Source organism: Pseudochaenichthys georgianus, unplaced genomic scaffold (genome assembly GCF_902827115.2).
Source record: "Pseudochaenichthys georgianus unplaced genomic scaffold, fPseGeo1.2 scaffold_889_arrow_ctg1, whole genome shotgun sequence".
Lineage (NCBI taxonomy): Eukaryota > Metazoa > Chordata > Actinopteri > Perciformes > Channichthyidae > Pseudochaenichthys > Pseudochaenichthys georgianus.
Window position 1 is genome coordinate 17,344 of NW_027263423.1, and position 18,507 is coordinate 35,850.

General features: G+C 38.1%; 1 protein-coding gene across 1 annotated transcript; it reads left to right on the top strand.

Moving 5' to 3' along the window:
• The first annotated feature begins 3,327 nt into the window (after positions 1-3,327).
• Positions 3,328-18,501, top strand: aga (aspartylglucosaminidase). The gene is made up of 9 exons (XM_034080107.2): positions 3,328-3,664; positions 8,113-8,266; positions 9,946-10,058; positions 10,780-10,892; positions 12,551-12,659; positions 14,133-14,208; positions 14,524-14,631; positions 16,937-17,070; positions 18,288-18,501. The coding sequence occupies exons 1-9, from the start codon at positions 3,556-3,558 to the stop codon at positions 18,386-18,388; spliced, it is 1,017 nt and encodes a 338-aa protein (XP_033935998.1). The 5' UTR covers positions 3,328-3,555; the 3' UTR covers positions 18,389-18,501.
• The last annotated feature ends 6 nt before the right edge of the window (positions 18,502-18,507 follow it).

An 18,507-nucleotide genomic window follows, 5' to 3' on the forward strand; every position in this document is an offset into this window, starting at 1 on the left:
TTGTGTCTTACGTGAGTGATACATATGAATAAAGCATTTGAAAACAAATTAATTTGACTGACTTAACTCATCCAAAGTAACAGTAAAATAAAAAGGACCTACACAATAATACTCAATCAAACTGATACAGTATAAGGACTGTGATATCCAGCAATTTCTTAAGTAGAACAATAAGATTATGACCTGTTTTTAAAAGAAGATAAAAAGTTTGCATGTAAAGAAGTCTCTAAGCCACGCATGTAACTTTACATCTGTTTGTTCAAAGTGTCCTTAAGGTGATCCAGACAGGCTGGACCAGAGGAGGAGAGACAGATCTGGACTCCTAGCAGCAGAGAACTTCAGCACGGATTCCAAGGTATACCTTTTTCATACTTTACAAAGAATGCATAAAGTAATGACTCTAATACACTGATATACATGCCATTAAACAAGACTAAATACTAGATCACCTACACATCAGTGATGTGGAGTGTACTTTCTTAGCAAAAGGTTACATTTACATTTTACCAAGCAACATCACTTTTTTGTTCAACTTTCACATTTCAATGTATTTAAGGCAAAATGATTGAACATAGTGAGAACTGCGACCCTTTGTCTCTGCTGCATACTGACTGTAAACAACATGTTAAAAGTGATTGTTTCAGTGAGACAACCGAACAGAGCAAGCTTCTACAGTTGCACTAAGTTTTTATAACAGTTAAATATTATTTTAATAATACATTTATTTCAATGTTGATGAATTTAGAACGGTTTATTCATAACCTGATTATCTTTGTAGTACACTGTTGGATTTAAAAAAAACACATTCAAATAAAAAAAAAGAATCATTATATTTATAGCCCCTGAACGAACAAACAAACACACCTCTTTCTTAAATAACACACTTGCTCTGCAATAATATGTTTTTTGATATTTCTGTTAGGAAAGGACACGCCTGAGAGACAGGACTGCTTCACCATGTTCTCTTTCTCTGAGGGTCCAGAAGAACATCCAAGAGGGAAAGGAGAAGCTGATGTGATGAGATATAAGAGCAGTACAGGACATTCACTAAGAGACACTTATATTGTAACACAAAGACCTGCACACTGACTAGTTTTGTAGTCTAACAGGAACTTCATTTGTGTGTTGTTTTGTGTTTTACGTTGCACCTCAGAGACAGTGTGATTATTGTCAGGCCTATAAAGTTTGGCAAAAAAAAAAAGTCAGCTGATCAAATGCATTTGCCTCACTTTATGAGCTTCACAATACTTGTGCCTTGTACCGCAGAGTTTGCAACGTCATAAATACATGGTGCCAATCTTCAGTCAGATGTGAATGTGTAACATAACATTTTCAGTAAGAATAACGGACAAAAGGAGTGCAAATACAATTTATTGAAATGTGAACTAAAAGTTATCAAGCATGAACCATCACCATTTTTTGGGAAAGACCCTCAGTCCTCTCCAGCCAAACCAACAGACAGGACGTTCATAAAGCTGAGGTTTCCCCCAAAGTCTCTAATCATCCATCCTGTGAATATGAGAGGGGAACAAATAGTGTAATAGATGCTTTGGACAATAAGAAATATAAAGTTAACTGTTGAGTTGCTCAGTTTTTTAGATTGAAAGGGTTTAATAATACAAACAAAAGGAGAGGCACTGTAAAATAAAGATTGGTCTTTCAATAAATTGTGTTTTTGTCTTTTGAATTCTTTGTCTAAAGTCAAGTAGCTAGAACTGTTACTTATAGTTTGAATGATACAGTCTGGTTATAATGTTTGGAGGAGGCATCACAGGGAAGAGCACCATTTGTTGTGTTCCATCCACAACAAATGCACACAGATTGATGTGTATTTATTTACTATTTCTTGAATCATTACTGTCAGTCCAAAACAAGAGATTTTGTTTTAGTAACATTTAAAAAAAAAAAACTATCTCTTTTCCACTACACTATCTTGAATACTTTAGTTTTTACCTCACTACATTTATCTAACAGCTTTAACATTGTACAGGTGTCACTTCGGACTAATTATGACAGCATGTCCTACTATTTTGAGAGTTTGAACAAACCAGACCTTCATCTATTAATGTAGAAAATAGTCAGCACATTAAACCATTATGAAAGTAATACTTAGTTAGCTCATTGTTCAAAATGAGCTCCAACTACAACAGTTAAGTCAACTCGTGCATCGGTAATAACAATAAATCAAATGATATAATATAATAGTATAACTTGTGTCTACTTTAAATACTTTAACAACACTTTCCTAATTATACTAGCATACTTTTACTAAAGTAACATTAACATGTTTAAATGCAGGTCTTTTGAAAGAGAGTATTTGTATAGTGTAGCATGGTCTACTTGACTTATCTAACCGAAGTGATCGTTACGTTACTTTGCAAACCGTCACACCCCCCCACACACAAAAGGACACGGTAACGTTGTGATTCACTTCAATTAATGATAACTACGGAGCTTGCTAACAGCAAGGCACAAGGCTACTTCACTCATTTAGCTAGCTAATGTAAGATACAAATGCTGTCGAGCCCTCACTGCTTGTAAAATAAAGAGCACAAACTGACTACTTACCCAAGCCCCACTGTTCTCAGTAATTTTTCTCCCGGGTTGTTGTGATCACATGACTGACAAAGCCGTGCTCTGATAGGCCAGAAGTTGGTTTGATTGCATTAGGGCTCGATTGCTTATCCTGTCTAAGTAGCCCGGATGATGCTGCATCGCAATTTTGGACATCGAATTTTATACACCGAATTTTTTGACGTTTTCACTTGAATTTTTGGGCTCTGAATTTGAACATTCAAATTTTTTTCACCTGAATTTTTACATTTTTATTTCACATAGGTAAATTCGGAGCAAAAACATTCAGATACATGATTTTCAAAGTAAATATTTTCAATGCTATAAATTCGGTGTCTAATACAATTCAAATACTTCTGTCTCTTGTTTGCTTCCATACACAAGCAGAAATGTGAGAACCACGAGCAGAGATTTGAGATCCGCAAGCGCATTTTTGGTCAGCAAATACAAAATGAATTCACAAATGCCTGATCGAAAGTTGTCAATGTTAAAGAGCTATTCACAGATCTTTTTTTTATTTGTGAAAATATTTAGCGTATTTGCAGATCCGTTTTACACTTGCACATTTATTTGTGAGTTTAAAAATCTTTTAAATGCATTTGTGGATGGTGTTTTACATTTCCAAATCACATATTTACACACAAATTCTTTTTATGTTCACACACATAATTATGAGACATATCTATGCCCATACAGGCGGATGTACTGGCCCTTTAAGGAAGAACCCGCCCCTAAGCATGTGATGTGACTCAACCATAGACTGTATTATAAAGGACTCAACAAGGAAGTTTGCATGTAGGGTTACATTAAACCACAGTTTAGCGAATTTTCATTAATTAAACAATAATTGTGCACACTTTTAATCTGTAGTTTGAATCTATAGTTGGGTTAGTAAATACTCACGGTAGAGTGAGACAGAGCAATTCATAGGAAATAACGTCAGCTGTCCTCTGTGTCGTTGTATGTTCATGCAGTTTTGACATGTTTGAGTTGCTGCTGTTTTCTTCTCTAACTGTCCTGTTTCCACTTGGACATACATCGCTACCTCTCGTTATCAACACATGGCCATACGAGAATGCAACGGCTGCAGGTAGGTCACACTGTTCTGTGTTGTTTACAAAGTTTCATTCAGTCTACTCTGGACTCTGGACTCTGACATTGTGGCCAAAACCTGCAGACACACATATATAATGCCACCCGAAAAAATACGTTTTTATATGATTTATCTTTTTGAACACCAACATATCGTTTCTGTGGCCTTTGTGTCTAAATTATTGTATAGATAAACAGATAACGAATTGTTGCTCTTTATTGCAATATAATTTAGACTAATAAACTAATAAACATCTTTTTACAGAAAAAGCTACATCATTTTTTAAGGAAGAGCAGAGGCTATGATTTAAGCAATCATACACGAGAGGCCGTTCTTGGACGTCATTATTGGTACGACAGTACTGCGGCAGGACCGAGGCGCCCTTAGCACCTGGCGATAGGTTCCTCTTCAAATGTTTCAGAAAATACTTAACATCATGACTACTCTTACTGTTTAACATTTGGGTTCACTTCATGTTAAGGCTAATACAAATGACAAGGCTAAGTAATGTGATGCTAACTAACGTGCTCGCTACTAGCTATGTAGCTAGCTTGACTGTGTTCCATGCACAACATGTGTATTACCTGAGATCTCTGATCCAGCGACTCCTGGTCCTTTCATCAGACGGGAAGCGATAGAACGAGCTATGATCTATAAGTATGATCACTTATGTGATTGCAACCTGGTACAAAGCACACAGGCATCTTGTAAAAGTGAATTTATTTTTAGCAATCTCTTATTTATTGGAGGGAATAAATCAGTTATGAGATCTTCTTCTTCGCTTTAATTACGAGTCGCTCGCAACCACTTGGAGCATTATCGCCTGTGACATCACTTATGCGAGCCAGAATGGGATTTGGGATTTGTAGTCGCGTATTTTTCATAGTCTTATATTTCAACAGTTTTACGACAAAATGTGACTTTTTTGACATGGAACTTATTGTTTAAGATTGACAAACATCATATGTGTAGTTCGTGGCACAATTCAAACGGGATCAAAAGATACGTGTTCTCTCTCCATTGAATTCAATGTTAATTTTTCGCTTCCGGGGTCCCATGGGCCGGAAGTAGATGGGCGTGACTTCGCCTCTCTATAGAATTGTTGTTCTAGTATGTCCTCGGCCTAATGATTTGTGAAATGCATCTACTCTTAAGACTTAAAAAAACGATTCCATGTCTTTCGGTTTTTGGTTGCAGGCATACAGTAGCTGTGCACATTGTCAAAACTCTTTATGATGAAGGAGTCTTCATAATTCACAAGGCATAAATAGCGACTATGTATTTATGTTCTTTTGATTACATTTTTTCCATTTCATTCTTGATTAGAATCCTGATTAAATGTTTAGAGCTGAAACAATTACATAGAAAATTAATCGGCAACTATATAAACCAACAATTAAGCCTAATTGTTTCAAACATGAATCAATTCAGCCATTCTCTGCTGCCAGCTTTTCAAATGTGCCTCTCTCCGTCATATGTAATGATACATAGAATTTATTTTATGTTTTGGACCATTGGCACATCTTGTGGAGCTTATAGCCTCTGAAGTAGGACATATCTAGTATTTGGACTTCCAACTGTACTTTGTAACATCACAAGCCACAGGAATCTTTTTGGAAAAGTTTCACAATCCAACAGCAAAGCCCTTCTATTTTTAGATCTAGCTCAGTATTCTACTAGTCTGAAATTAACATACAGAAAGATATACATATTATCTTTATACAACGCAAATATTATCTAACTAAATGTAGATTTGTGGCAATGCACATACATCCTCCACCCCAAAGTAATGTCAACAAAATGAGGCAAAACGGAGCCGAAGACCAAATTATAACATATGTCTTCAAACATGAGTATTTGTAACGGCAAAGCATGAATGATGAAATGTTTAGAGCTGAGCTATTAGAGTTGAAACAATTCAGACATAAAATCAATGAGTAACTATTTGATCCACCGATTAGGCCTAATTGTTTTTGTCATTTATCAATTCAGCCTTTCTCCGCTTTCAGCTTTTCAAAATGTGCCTCGTTCCGTCGAATGTGATGGTAAATGGAAACTCTTCACGTTGTGGTCTGTTAGTGGTAAAAAACAACACTTATGATGTTTCCTTGTGCTTTACAGATTGTGATGGGCATTTTTCACTATTTTCTGTCGTCTTATTGGCTAAATGATGAATCGGTTATTATAGAAAATCATCTGCAAATTAAATGTTAATGAAACTAATGAAATGGTAATTTATTGCTCAATTCTTATTATGAACACAGGTCATGAACAGCATACTGCACGACATGCTTTCAACTTGTTTACAACATATTTAAATAATAATGAAAAATTACTAATCAGTTAATAAAAGGATAATTCCATAATAGGTAGGTAGGTTGTAATATTCATCAAGGATAATAAATAAATAAATCAAATAAAGTACAAATTAAAGACGGGGAATAAAAAATGGTTTATTTTTTATAATTGTATGTGTATTTATAACTGCAAGATCGAGCAGTTTTCCATGGTTACAGGAGACAGATTGTGTGTATGTTGTATGTGCAATGGAGTGTAATCCCTGACAGGTTCAATAACCAGTATTTTCAGGTTCCCCCTCACACTATTATATGATGTGATTTTTGCAATATACTTGTGACTCCACTACAGCTTAACCGTCCAAGTATCTAAGACCATCAGAGTGGAAGATGGGGATAGGAAATTGGAAGAACCCACTAGGCTTCATAACTGCCATTTCCAGGTCTTCCCAAAATCTATTTGATTCCCTTCAGGATGATACATTGGAGATGTTCAAGTTGAAACTGAAAATATCTCAGCACTGCTTGTAACTTATCAAGTGTAGTGCATTTCCAGCAGGTGCACAGGAACAAAACAAAAGATAGAAATGGTGTTAAAAAACCTCGACAAATGAAAAGCTGCAGGTGTGTAAAGTGAACAAAAAATCTCACCATGTGATAGATGGATACCCTTTAATGTATCGCATGTGCATCACCTCGTAAACCTGAGGTGGGTACGAAAATGAAAAATGTGCCCGGCTCTCTGTTCTGTGGGCAGATATTTAAAAAGTGCTAGCCTCCACTATTGATCCACCCATGCAGATTTTCATTCCTTCTGGGGCTTACAGAAGCAGCTGACAATAGCAGGCTAATCTCCTCTTCCATTCTGCTGCGTTTTCTAAGTGAAAAGGATTGTACTGCTCATTTTCATATATATATTTAAAAAAATGAATTATATCCTGAGACAAGAGCACTTACCAACGATGGTAGACAGACAGAATGAATAGGTGGATGACTCATAAATGATAAGAGGGGGAATTTGGGATATAGCCTGCTGGTCGGAGAGTTTCGAGGCAAGCTGGTGACGGAGCTACCAGTTGGTATTTTGATCCTCCATGGGCACTAGTGGGATCAGTGACCAAATGCTCGTCATCTCACAGTCTCTGTTTGTCAGGAATCCATCTCAGTGGTCAGCTCATCATGCATCTGAACCTTTTACATGTCTGCTCAGTTATGTAAACTCGACAAATAGTTTGATTATTTAAACAATTTGGTTGCTTTCTCAAGACGCTTTTATCCAAAGCGACTAACATACTCAATACCGTGGGCAATCCCCACAGGAGCCATTTGGGGTGAAGTGTCTTGCCCAGGGACACAACGACACCACACGCCTCCCGTGAGATAAGTGTGGTTTGGCATTTATAGGTCAAGAAGAGATTACCTTTTAAAGCCAATATTTGATAGATTTTGCACAACATATACCATTCAACAGAAGCAGCAAAGTGCTCTGTGGTATCGGATCATATTACATGAGCTGTCAACCATGCTATAAAGCAAAAAGTCAATTGTGTCACAGTAAAGTTTTTTTGCAGAACAGGATGCAACGTTATTTTCTCAGCATGTGTCCTAACCTCACCTCGCCTTTGGCTTTAGTAAATGTGAAGGGACCAATATTTGATCAGTTAATAAAGAACATTATGAGCCTGTGGTCATTTACTTTTAGTCTAATTTGAATTAATTTAAAACTGCAGCATTGAACACAATGGGCAATCCTTCAGGACAAAAGGAGATAGTGTGTGTGTGTGGTGAATTGCAACACCCGACAAGCTTCATAGCCACCATAACACTCAACAGAAGCGGCAAATGTGTTTCTGATATCAGATCACATTACATTAGCTGTCAACATGGCTATAAACAAAATGTAAAGGTACAGTAACAGGAAAGCTTTCTCAGAACAGGAAACAGTTTCTTTCTCAGCGTGTGACCTTACCTCGCCTCTCCTTTGGCTCAAGCAAACTGTGAAAGGCATCTTTAGGCCAAATAAAGAATCAGTTAATACGTTAAGCAGTCAGAATTCACACCAATATCATCACTGGTGGAGTGTGTTTACTTCCTATCAATCCGTCTTGTTTGTCACATACTGAACGTGTCCCTGTTCTTCTCCTGCAGCGTGGAGCGCCCTGCAGTCGGGCGGCTCCGTGCTGGATGCAGTGGAGAAGGGATGTGCCCGCTGTGAAATGGAGCAGTGCGATGGCACCGTGGGCTACGGTGGGAGCCCAGATGAGGCGGGAGAGACCACCCTGGATGCCATGATCATGAACGGGTAAACCCTGGACATAAAGCATCCCTTTAATTGAATGTGAAACTAGGAAATGACGTGGTAATGCAGCATGAAGAAGCAGTGGATTAAGCAGAAGGCCGGTAACACGGACAATTTGCCTCGGCGGTCTGGGATTTAACAGCTGTTTCGTTTTTGACCAGCTGTCATGACTGCAACCTAAAAGCAGCTGTACAACTGTATAAGCCCAGTTGGAATGCGTCCATATCTTATATTTTAGCACTTTTGATGAACGCTTTAATCTCCTGCATTGCTGTTGTTCTGGATTTGGAAAACAAGCAATATATAGCTGTAAGTGAACAGGAAGGACCTATATTTCATTTAAAAATTACCACTAAGAACCTGAAGCCGTCAATTTGTTGAGTGACTGTCTTACATCTGTGCTGGTGCTAATATGCATATTTAACATTTTCAGCTATAAACTGTTAACCTTTCCTGCCAGCATTTCTTTAACCCGCCTATTGTCTTCGTTTCCCGCCCTTACGTTGGTGTTCTCGGTCAAATGTGACCGGTCCTGTTTTAACTGCTATTACATTAACACAAAAACCATTAATCACCACATTTCATTTAACACCCTTTCAAACTGTACACATTGTATCAGACTACTGGTACACATGAACAACTGCAGTACATATACAAAGAATAAGAACCCACAATGGTGTATATCTGATCCGGATGATACTAATTCCTTTTCTTTATGGCAGTCTTTTTTGACCGGGAACACCATGGTGTTACAAAGTTGACTAAATCATCCAAAGTTCAATGAAAGTGATCATCAGCTATTGTGTTCAAATGTCTACTGTGAAGGATATCATGAAGCCTTGATGCAATCGAATGTAAAACAAAATAGTTATGATTGATGAAAGTAGTAAATCGGTCAGATTTGACCCGAAGACAACAGGAGGGTAACAAAGCACTAATTAAGATTATTAGGATCTGAAAACAGTTATCGAGTCCCTCACTACAAACATGTACATGCTCAGTTACCATGGGAGGCTAGTGCCTGCTCACGATGACGGACAAAAGGCAAAGCAGTTTGTTATATCTGTATTGTAAAGTGCCTTCTTCCTTCTGCAGGAAAAATTATGAATACATCATGAATACATTGTGGGGAAAGGATAAACTCCCACACTATATCCAATATAGCTGCATAGGAAATACAGCAGCAGCAGCAGCAGCAGCATATTGTATACTTTGACTGGGCTCAATAATGGAAACACCTGTACAGTGTAATGCAATCCAAAACAGCACCTCTGCAATAGATATCTATAAATACTTTAGCTGTTCTGGTGGATACATATTAGAAACACCTCTTTATGATGCAATGTATTACATCACCACAAGGAACTACAGCCTTAAAAAAGTTCCAAATGAAAATTGAACTTAATGCTATAGGTTTGACAGATATATTACAGGGCATTTCTCGGAAATTGCATCACACTGTAAATGGGATTTCTACTTGTCCTGTGTTTTTCTGTATCTTATTCATGAATATAGGACACTATATACACATCACGCTATGATGATAGTATTTAATGTGTTGACACCCTGTGCTTATTAACTAATTTCAACTGTAATATGTAAGTTTCTTCAGGTCATATACTCCGCCTTTCAACAGATATTCGTGTATCCAGCAAACCACCTAATGCTTTCTTTCCCTGCAGGGATACAATGGATGTGGGTGCCGTGGCAGGCCTGAGAAGAATCAAGAATGCCATAGGGGTGGCGAGAGCTGTGATGGAGCACACTGAACACACACTGCTCGTAGGAGAGTCAGGTATGTGTGGGTAAATGTCCACAACAAATCATGGTTTTAAAGTGATTTTAACATGTTTTTAAATCTCGTCACTTACATTTTTGTATGTACATGTAATACAGAGATCCAACTCGTATTTTTGAAGGAGACACCTTTCTTTGGATCTTTATCAGGCGCTTGTCACATTAGGACGAAACCTTTTAGGCACTCACGTAATGTGTTTTTTGCACTTGAATAAGCTTTGATCCCAACACGACTAACATCAGCAGCGAGCGATGAATGCATGGATCGGAGCTACACATAACCCTCTCAACATAAATGGAATGGTTGTATAACAGAAAAGAAAAAAAGAGCATTACAGTATAACGACTTATTTTCTACAGAGCAGTACATTAGAGGAAATGTAAGGAAAGTGAAGGCAGAGATTTTACTTTGTAGTTCCACTAGTGTCTTGTAAATCACATTTAAAAGTCTCATATGTCAAGAAATCCTTAGAAAAAATATGAAATTCATGAAATAATTCATTTTAATTGAAACATCCTTCTTATGTGAACGGTAAGGTCACTGCTATTGAAGTCAGAAGCGATGTAAGACCTGTCCTCCCTCACAAGCCAAAGCCTAAATGAGATGAGTTTGCCTGCAGCGCTTCTTTTGTTTGTGACCTTTTCTTTCCTTCTAGCCCAAGGTCAGTGTGGAGCAGAATGTGTAACTTGACCTGAAATTATGACTTCTCTCTTTATAGCCTCTGTGTTTGCTGAAAACATGGGCTTCGTCGCAGAAGACCTGACTACCAACAACTCTGTGAATATTTTCTCGAAGTGGCTGAAGGGCAACTGCCAACCTAATTATCGAAAGGTGTGTGCGCGTATTAGAGAGTGTGTTTTCCTCACTTGTATTGGCTACAGGCGTGCTCCTTTTTAAAAGATTGATAATAAGCCGGAAATCTGACAGGCATACTAAAGGAGTTCATAAAAATGTCTGCTTTGTGGTAAAGGTGATGCCCTACAGCGTTGAGTTGTAGCTATTCTTTAAAAACGAATCTATTAATTTGCTCCATAATACCCCAACATCTGTAGAGAAAGTTATTAGTCAGCAGTATTTGTGAGAGTGTCCTATTTATCAAATGTACAGCATTTTACACTTTGGGGTGTCCAGTTCAAGGACCTCCAGTGATGACCTGTGAGCTGCTGCACAACACACAGAGGAGTTAAGTGCCATCCTCTCAACAGTGAGGAAGTGAAAAGCTTTTACGTCTACCTCTCAATCCAAGCCCAAACTCTTCATGCCAACATTTTATAGCTATACAAGTAATATAACTTTATCACAACCTGTGATATATTGTGTTAAAGGTTTAGAAAGCATTCAGTAGTAAATAATAGGACTGGGGAATATTGATTAATAAAAGAAAATAATCAAGATTGTTAGATTATGAATCAATTTGAATGTGAACATTTTGTTTTGAAATTGGCATATCTTTGAGAAATAAAATGGAAAATAGCCGAAGCCTAGTAATTAGATTGATGTAGCATTTTCTTCAGAACTTCAACTTTTTACTTTCTCCTTGATAATGGAGAATATAAAAATAGATTATATAATTATTTCGCGGTAAATAATTATTCTATTCTATCTACTTGGTTTGCCTTTGTGTGTTTAGAATCACAATCAGCTGATATTATCTTTTCAAATACAAAAGCTCCATAATCTCGTGCACACTTGACTCGCCACCCCTACGATATTACCTCACGTCCAGACACGTAGGCAACACTTCCACCAACTGTATGATGTCTTTCTTTGTGTGTGACACTTTCAGATTGTTGCTAAAGTCCCAGGAGAACAACTGTAGCTACATGTTTCATAACAAAAGAGAGCATTTCGGTTATGAAATGGAATATTGAAGACTTCTTGAACAATGCACAGGCACCTCCATGAAGCAGACGAGGTGATCCTTACGTGGATTTATTAATGGGCAGCTTGAAAGAAATGTATGCTGATACACACACTCCATGCGAAAATACCTTTTTTTTTAGCATTTAACTTCCACCTTGTTATGGCCTGTGTTTCGGGGCTGTTCACCGAAACTCAAAATATGACATTTTCCACCAGAATGTTACATCAAAGGAGCAGTTGAACTTTGCACACCTCCCTGCAGGTCAAGCAGCCTGCTACACTCAGTCACTCGTAAAAAGACAGGGAAGCCTTTCTCAAGCTGCTCTTTCCTCCGGTACATTAGGTTGCAGGTCTCAATAAAACATGGGATTTGACCGCTTAAGGACACATTTCAGCTGCAGCAGGAATTCAAACGGAGGTGTCTTGCTCATGCAATGTTTCAAGTTGTTCAAGATTTTAGAACGAGACTCCCCACTGTTTTTATTATCCGCTTGGTGCAGATAGTTTTATTGATAGCACATCAAAGCAAATGGCTGCAATTTGCCACGTCTTGTGTGCCGTTACAATGAAGTTGAAGGATTATTAAATTATGCAAACAGTGATAATATTTTCTTTCTTGTCTGAAGAATGTCTTTCCAGATCCTTCCAAGTCTTGTGGACCTTACACGCCCGGGGCGACAGTGAGACAGAACACCAGGGCACAGCTTGTTAATACGCGCTCCCATGACACCATAGGTAGGTTTTATCTCTTAACACTGAAGGTTAAGTCGGCTTTTCTCAGGCAGTTCAGTATTCAAGCACTTCATTGAAACTAGACATGGATGAGATAGCAGAAAAGTGTGCCAAATAGAAAGACTAATTGATGTCGATGTTACATGGAACAATTCAGGTTTAGTTTCTGTTCAAATCTGGGTTTTTTATAGCATGGTTTCCTGATGAAGACACTTGGAGGCGTTAGGGATTTAAAGGGGCCCTATTGTGCTTTATGGCAGTGGTTCCCAAACTTTTTCAGTCGGGCCCCCCTTGGGTAATTGGATATATTTTCGGGACCCCCCCCAACCCGGTTCCCATCTATATTGGTAGGATTAATTGTATATTGTTGTAAAAACATTACATTTTCTCTGCTAATAATAAGATACAAAGATCCAACTATCATTTTATATTTAATTATGGATTACACATGAACAAAAGTGCTTGTAATAGAGACTGTGAATTAATTTGGCCTAATTAAAACTGGTTGGCCTTCTTCCCAGAGTAGTAGATTTTTAAATTCAAATTTCTTTAAGGAAAATATATTAATTAACTACTATTTCTACTGCAGGTTGCAAACGATCACATCACTTTGCCATTCCTATTCCACACATAGCCTATGAATGACTTGTGTGTGCTTGCTTTCCCTCGCAGATCTTCTCAAACCGGGGCTGTTGTTTTGAGACTGCCTCTCAGTTCATTCTCAATGTTCAGCTTTGATCTGTGTTTCGTTTTGATGACAGCAGAAAAGCCGATCTCACACAAGTAGGATGTTGCAAAAGGCAGCATTAGCCCACAGCTCTCTGACCAATGAGATATTTTCGATCAGTGTTTGTTTACAATTGAATAATAATAATAATAAATACATTTGATTTATATAGCACACTTTAAAAACAACGTCATCTCAAGGTGCTTCACAAAGCCAAAAGGAGAAAATAATAAAGTAAAAAAATCTTCCCGCGACTCCCCTGCAGTACCTCCGCGTTTGAAAACCACTGCTTTATGGGGTGTTCCCCTTCCTGCAGTGTGTTATATGTTTTAGTGCATGTAAATGGTCTGCAAAGGCTTAAATCCCAAAGTTCCCTCCAGAGGGAGTTTCTCTCACATTGTAAATGATGGGCTAAAGGGCAGGTTATCGCTAAGCAGTAGACCAATCACAACAGAGCCGGCCAGCTAACCAATCAGAGCAGACTGGGCTCTGGTTTCAGACAGAGGGTGAAAAGAGGTGCTGCAGCACAGGCAGTATGAAAACATGTCACTGTAGTAGAGTAAAACAATACAAATATGAACCTGACAATGAGCACAATATGTCTCTTTAATGTCATGCTCAGCAAATCTTCATCAGTAATAGCCCAACATCACACATGGGCTTTAATTGATTGTCGAGCTTTCTTTAGCTACTAGGAAACCATGGTGACGGCTAGAATTTCAATACACTTGTTGTTATCTTTGCACCAGGGATGATTGTTCTTGATCAACACGGTCACCTGGCTGCTGGCACATCAACCAATGGACTAAATCACAAAATTCATGGGTATGTAGATTAGTGTCATATGAAATGCTTATCATGTTTTAGAATGCATTTTCTCATTATGTTTCCTATCAGTAAATACAATATAAAGATACTTCGGATATAGCTACTCAGTAGAACATAATCATTATACATGCTAAATAGTCAGTTTAATTGATTTCTCCCTCTGTTCCACCAGTTTAGTTAAGTTATAAAAGGTTTTGAAATGAATTACAATACTGGACGAGTGCATATATATGGTTGCTGCTACAGTTTATTTGTGTCTATACACGTGGCCTTATTCTGCGTTTATATTTTGGTCATATTCCCGTCCTGCAGTCGTGTTGGGGACTCTCCTATTGTGGGAGCGGGGGCCTATGCAGACAGCTCGGCTGGTGCTGCCTCTGCGACGGGAGACGGAGACATCATGATGCGCTTTTTGCCAAGGTACCTATTGTTTTCTGACTTTTCTTCCTCACTTCAACATGCATGTGAAAATAGCTTCCTGTCATGGTCCTCGAACAGTGTTTCATATTAAATACCATAAGACATCTTGACTGGATCACAACTCCTTTGTGCACCCTAACCAGGGTTTGTGGTACTTCTTTTAAATATGAGACCGTGACATGGCTTTTTCTTTGACAGAAGAAATATGTTTCAGCGGGTATTGACATCGGTGACGTGCAGTTTTTGAATAGCCAATTTCTGGTGTGAACCATTTGCTGTGAGTACAACTCCAGTATTAGAAAGAGTGGAGGCAGTGACTACATCGCCCCAAAACTGTCATTTGTGGATTGCACAGAAGAGGTGAGATTTATTTTTAGACACCGAAGCTGCTGTTAGATTCCTGGCTGTGAAGATACGGCAGTCTCAGAAGGGTATTTTTTATAAGATTTATTTATCCAGGATAGTTTGGGAGTATATATATATTTTTAAATTGCACTCCTTTACATTCAGACTCGCACACAACCGCACCCAAGGGCCATCTATTTCAATCATAGTTTTCTGAGGCTCTTCCTGGAAAGATTCTGCGTTGTGTTTTACAAGAAACCATGCTACTTCTGGACCGAAGTGTGCCTATCATTCATTCTCCTGTCACACACGTTTTTAAAGGTATGGTAACAAAACTTCCTAATGACAATACTGTCAAAATGTATCATCATTATCACCAGCAGTAGCCCAGTTTAAAAATCCAGCCGTCTTGTATGCTGGCCTTATATCTGTATGTCCACAAATCCTGAATCTCCCCTTTAAGTGTTATCTGACTACACGTTAAATGTATAGTAACTCTACAAAAATGGGGATTTAAATCAGTCTAATGAGCTTGTTAACAAATGAGGAAAAAAACGTCTAATATAGTACATTTTCTGTCCATATTAACTGAAGAATAAAGGTTAATTTACATATTCCTTGTTTAAATTCTAATATTTTCCGGATGTAAATTGAGGGAATTGCAATTGAAGAAGGGGTCTGACCAAATGCTTGCCTATTAGAAATATTTTTGATATTGCAATGTGTCGCTGGTTTATTGCATTTGACCCAAGTCTATAGAGTTAATGGCACATCGTGTCCGTTAAATTCAGACATCCAAACTCTTGAGTAATAACACAGGATAAAAAAAAAGAACATTTTGGTCAATTATTCGCAAAGCAGGCCTTCTTTTTAGATCAGAAAACAACTTATTTTAATAAACAAATTAGGTTGAAATCTTTCTTCATAATGCTTAACAGGCCAGGCAGGAAACGGGTTAAAGTACCCAAAGTCATTAATCAGGATGCAGAATTGCCTGTTTAAAATCCTATATATCATTGTTTTATTGTGTTAATCCCTTAAAAGTGGCAATAGGTTAATGTGATATTTCTAATATATCTATATATATATATTTGATTTACACTGAACAAAAATATAAACGCAACACTTTTGTTTTTGCTCCCATTTTTCATGAGATGAACTCAAAGCTCTAAAACAGGTTAGGGTAATGTTGTGAATCGAGTGGCCCATGGTGGTGGTGGGGTTATGGTATGGGCAGGTGTATGTTATGGACGACGAACACAGGCCACTCGATTCACAACATTACCCTAACCCTAACCCTACCCCTCACACCAGATACTGACTGGTTTTCGGACCCCCCCAGACCCCCCCAATAAAGCAAAAATGCACGTTTCAGAGTGGCCTTTTATTGTGGCCAGCCTAAGGCACACCTGTGCAATAATCATGCTGTCTAATCAGCATCTTGATATGCCACACCTGTGAGGTGGGATGGATTATCTCGGCAAAGGAGAAGTGCTCACTATCACAGATTCTTTCAGATTTGTGAACAATATTTGAGAGAAATGGTTATTTTGTGTAAATAGAAAATGTTTTAGATCTTTGAGTTCATCTCATGAAAAATGGGAGCAAAAACAAAAGTGTTGCGTATATATTTTTGTTCAGTGTATAACTCTGTCGATACATTTCCCGCTGAGAAGAAATACAGCCTTATTTCGATCTTATTTTAGCCTTATAATTAAATACATGTTGTGTTGTTGATCTGACTCTGCAAAGTGACACGTAGTATTTTAAGCTGTCAGATAGATTGAGTGGAGTATAAGTAGAGCATTTGACACCTCAGTGTTTCATCACATCATATGTGTTTGCATCAGATGTTTTCCTCGCTATAATGTCAAACACATCGCTATCATCACGTTGGTCGGTGGCCCTGACGGCACTTGTTAGTTCTCCTCATGTGTACCACGTGTAATCCTGCCAACAGCTACTTGGCCGTGGAGCTGATGAGGGCCGGGGCAGATCCCTCGGCAGCCTGCAAGACGGCCATTTCCAGAATCAAGAGGCATTACTCAGACTTCTTTGGAGCCATCATCTGTGCGAACACAACAGGCCATTATGGTGAGTGCTAATGTGCACAAATGCATTTCGTTAATCTGCTGCCAAAGGGCACTCACACCACACATAGAGGGGTGTCGTCAAGCATATGCACATTCATACTTATTAAGGCAGTGTGTCTTCATGTGCACTTGATTTCAATGTGTATATATATTTAAGAAGTTTGGTTTGGGGGGAAAAGGGTCGGAAAATAATAAAATATGTTGTAATTCAAGCCTCACCAGATAAGATGTTTGTAATACTAAAACAGGTTGCTGTAATCTCAACATCTTCCTTATTTTCAAAATAGTAATACATGGTTTTAGAATATTTGCATTGTTAGCTTAAAACCAGAGCTTAACCTACATAAAGAGTTATCTAAACTTTCGGCACCAAACTATTATGCAATTAAAGGCTTCTCTAGTATCATTAACAATAGGCTTTTTAAAATGACTGGCCATTTGATGCTGAGCTTGAGAGCCTGTGTGGCTTTAACAATTATAAAATCAAAAGTTTGTGATATTTAAATTCGCTTTTCGAATATAATTAATTTACTTTACTAATCTCAATTTGGGATTTTTTTTTATGTCACATCAGAATGTTAAAAATGCATTGCACATGAATCAATAAAATAGAAAATAAACAAACAGTAAACACATATCAGTAGTTAAGGATATGCACCCAGAGCATCTCTATCGAATACACAATATAAATTAAATCCGGAGAGACGGTTTGGATGTAAGAATACATATTTATTGCCAGGAATACACAAATTAATGTCATGACATTTTGGCGATTAGGCCCCGTTGTGCATGAAGTTTCATTCGGGAGGTGAATCCCCCCGGGGGTCAAGACACTGGTGGTGGTGGATGGATGAGGGGAGGGGCTTAGCTTGACCCTGGCGAGTGATAGGTTAAGCTGGGGAGTGACGCCCCCGATCACTTATTGAGAGGAGAGAGAGTATAACATAGACATAGTAAATGAATGAGAAAAGAAGGTCTTCCTGCTTGAACTTGCGCTGAGCTTCATTACACGGAACTTAATTGAAAGAACACTGTAATAGACAAAGATGATCTGGAGAGGGTTTCCACGTGTCTGTAATAAAGGGTTTGTGTTCTGTGCATGGCAGGTCTATATAGAGTACACGTTTAATACCATGTATGAATTGGGCGTTACAGAGAAAGGAGTTAACATTTTATTTCACCGCGAGCGTTTAATCTGTCTCTCTGTGATCTCCTCAGGTGCGGCCTGTAACAAAGGCCCCGGCCTCTCCCAGTTCCACTTCATGGTGTCCAACTCAGAGTCAGACATACCCCTCCTCAAATCTGTGGACTGCTTTTAAATGTCGTGTGAATCTCTCATTTGTTTTACAATAACCACTCGCCCTCTGTATTCTTATGATGATTTTGTTTTTAAGTCATAAATAAAATAAACATTGGTTCCAGAACATTTGAATTTCTG

Coding starts and splice junctions, on each gene's coding strand:
- aga (XM_034080107.2), top strand. CDS start 3,556: ATGTTTGAGTTGCTGCTGTTTTCTTCTCTAACTGTCCTGTTTCCACTT. Junction 10,893..12,550: donor GCCAACCTAATTATCGAAAG/GTGTGTGCGCGT, acceptor TCTTGTCTGAAG/AATGTCTTTCCAGATCCTTC. Junction 17,071..18,287: donor GAACACAACAGGCCATTATG/GTGAGTGCTAAT, acceptor TGATCTCCTCAG/GTGCGGCCTGTAACAAAGGC.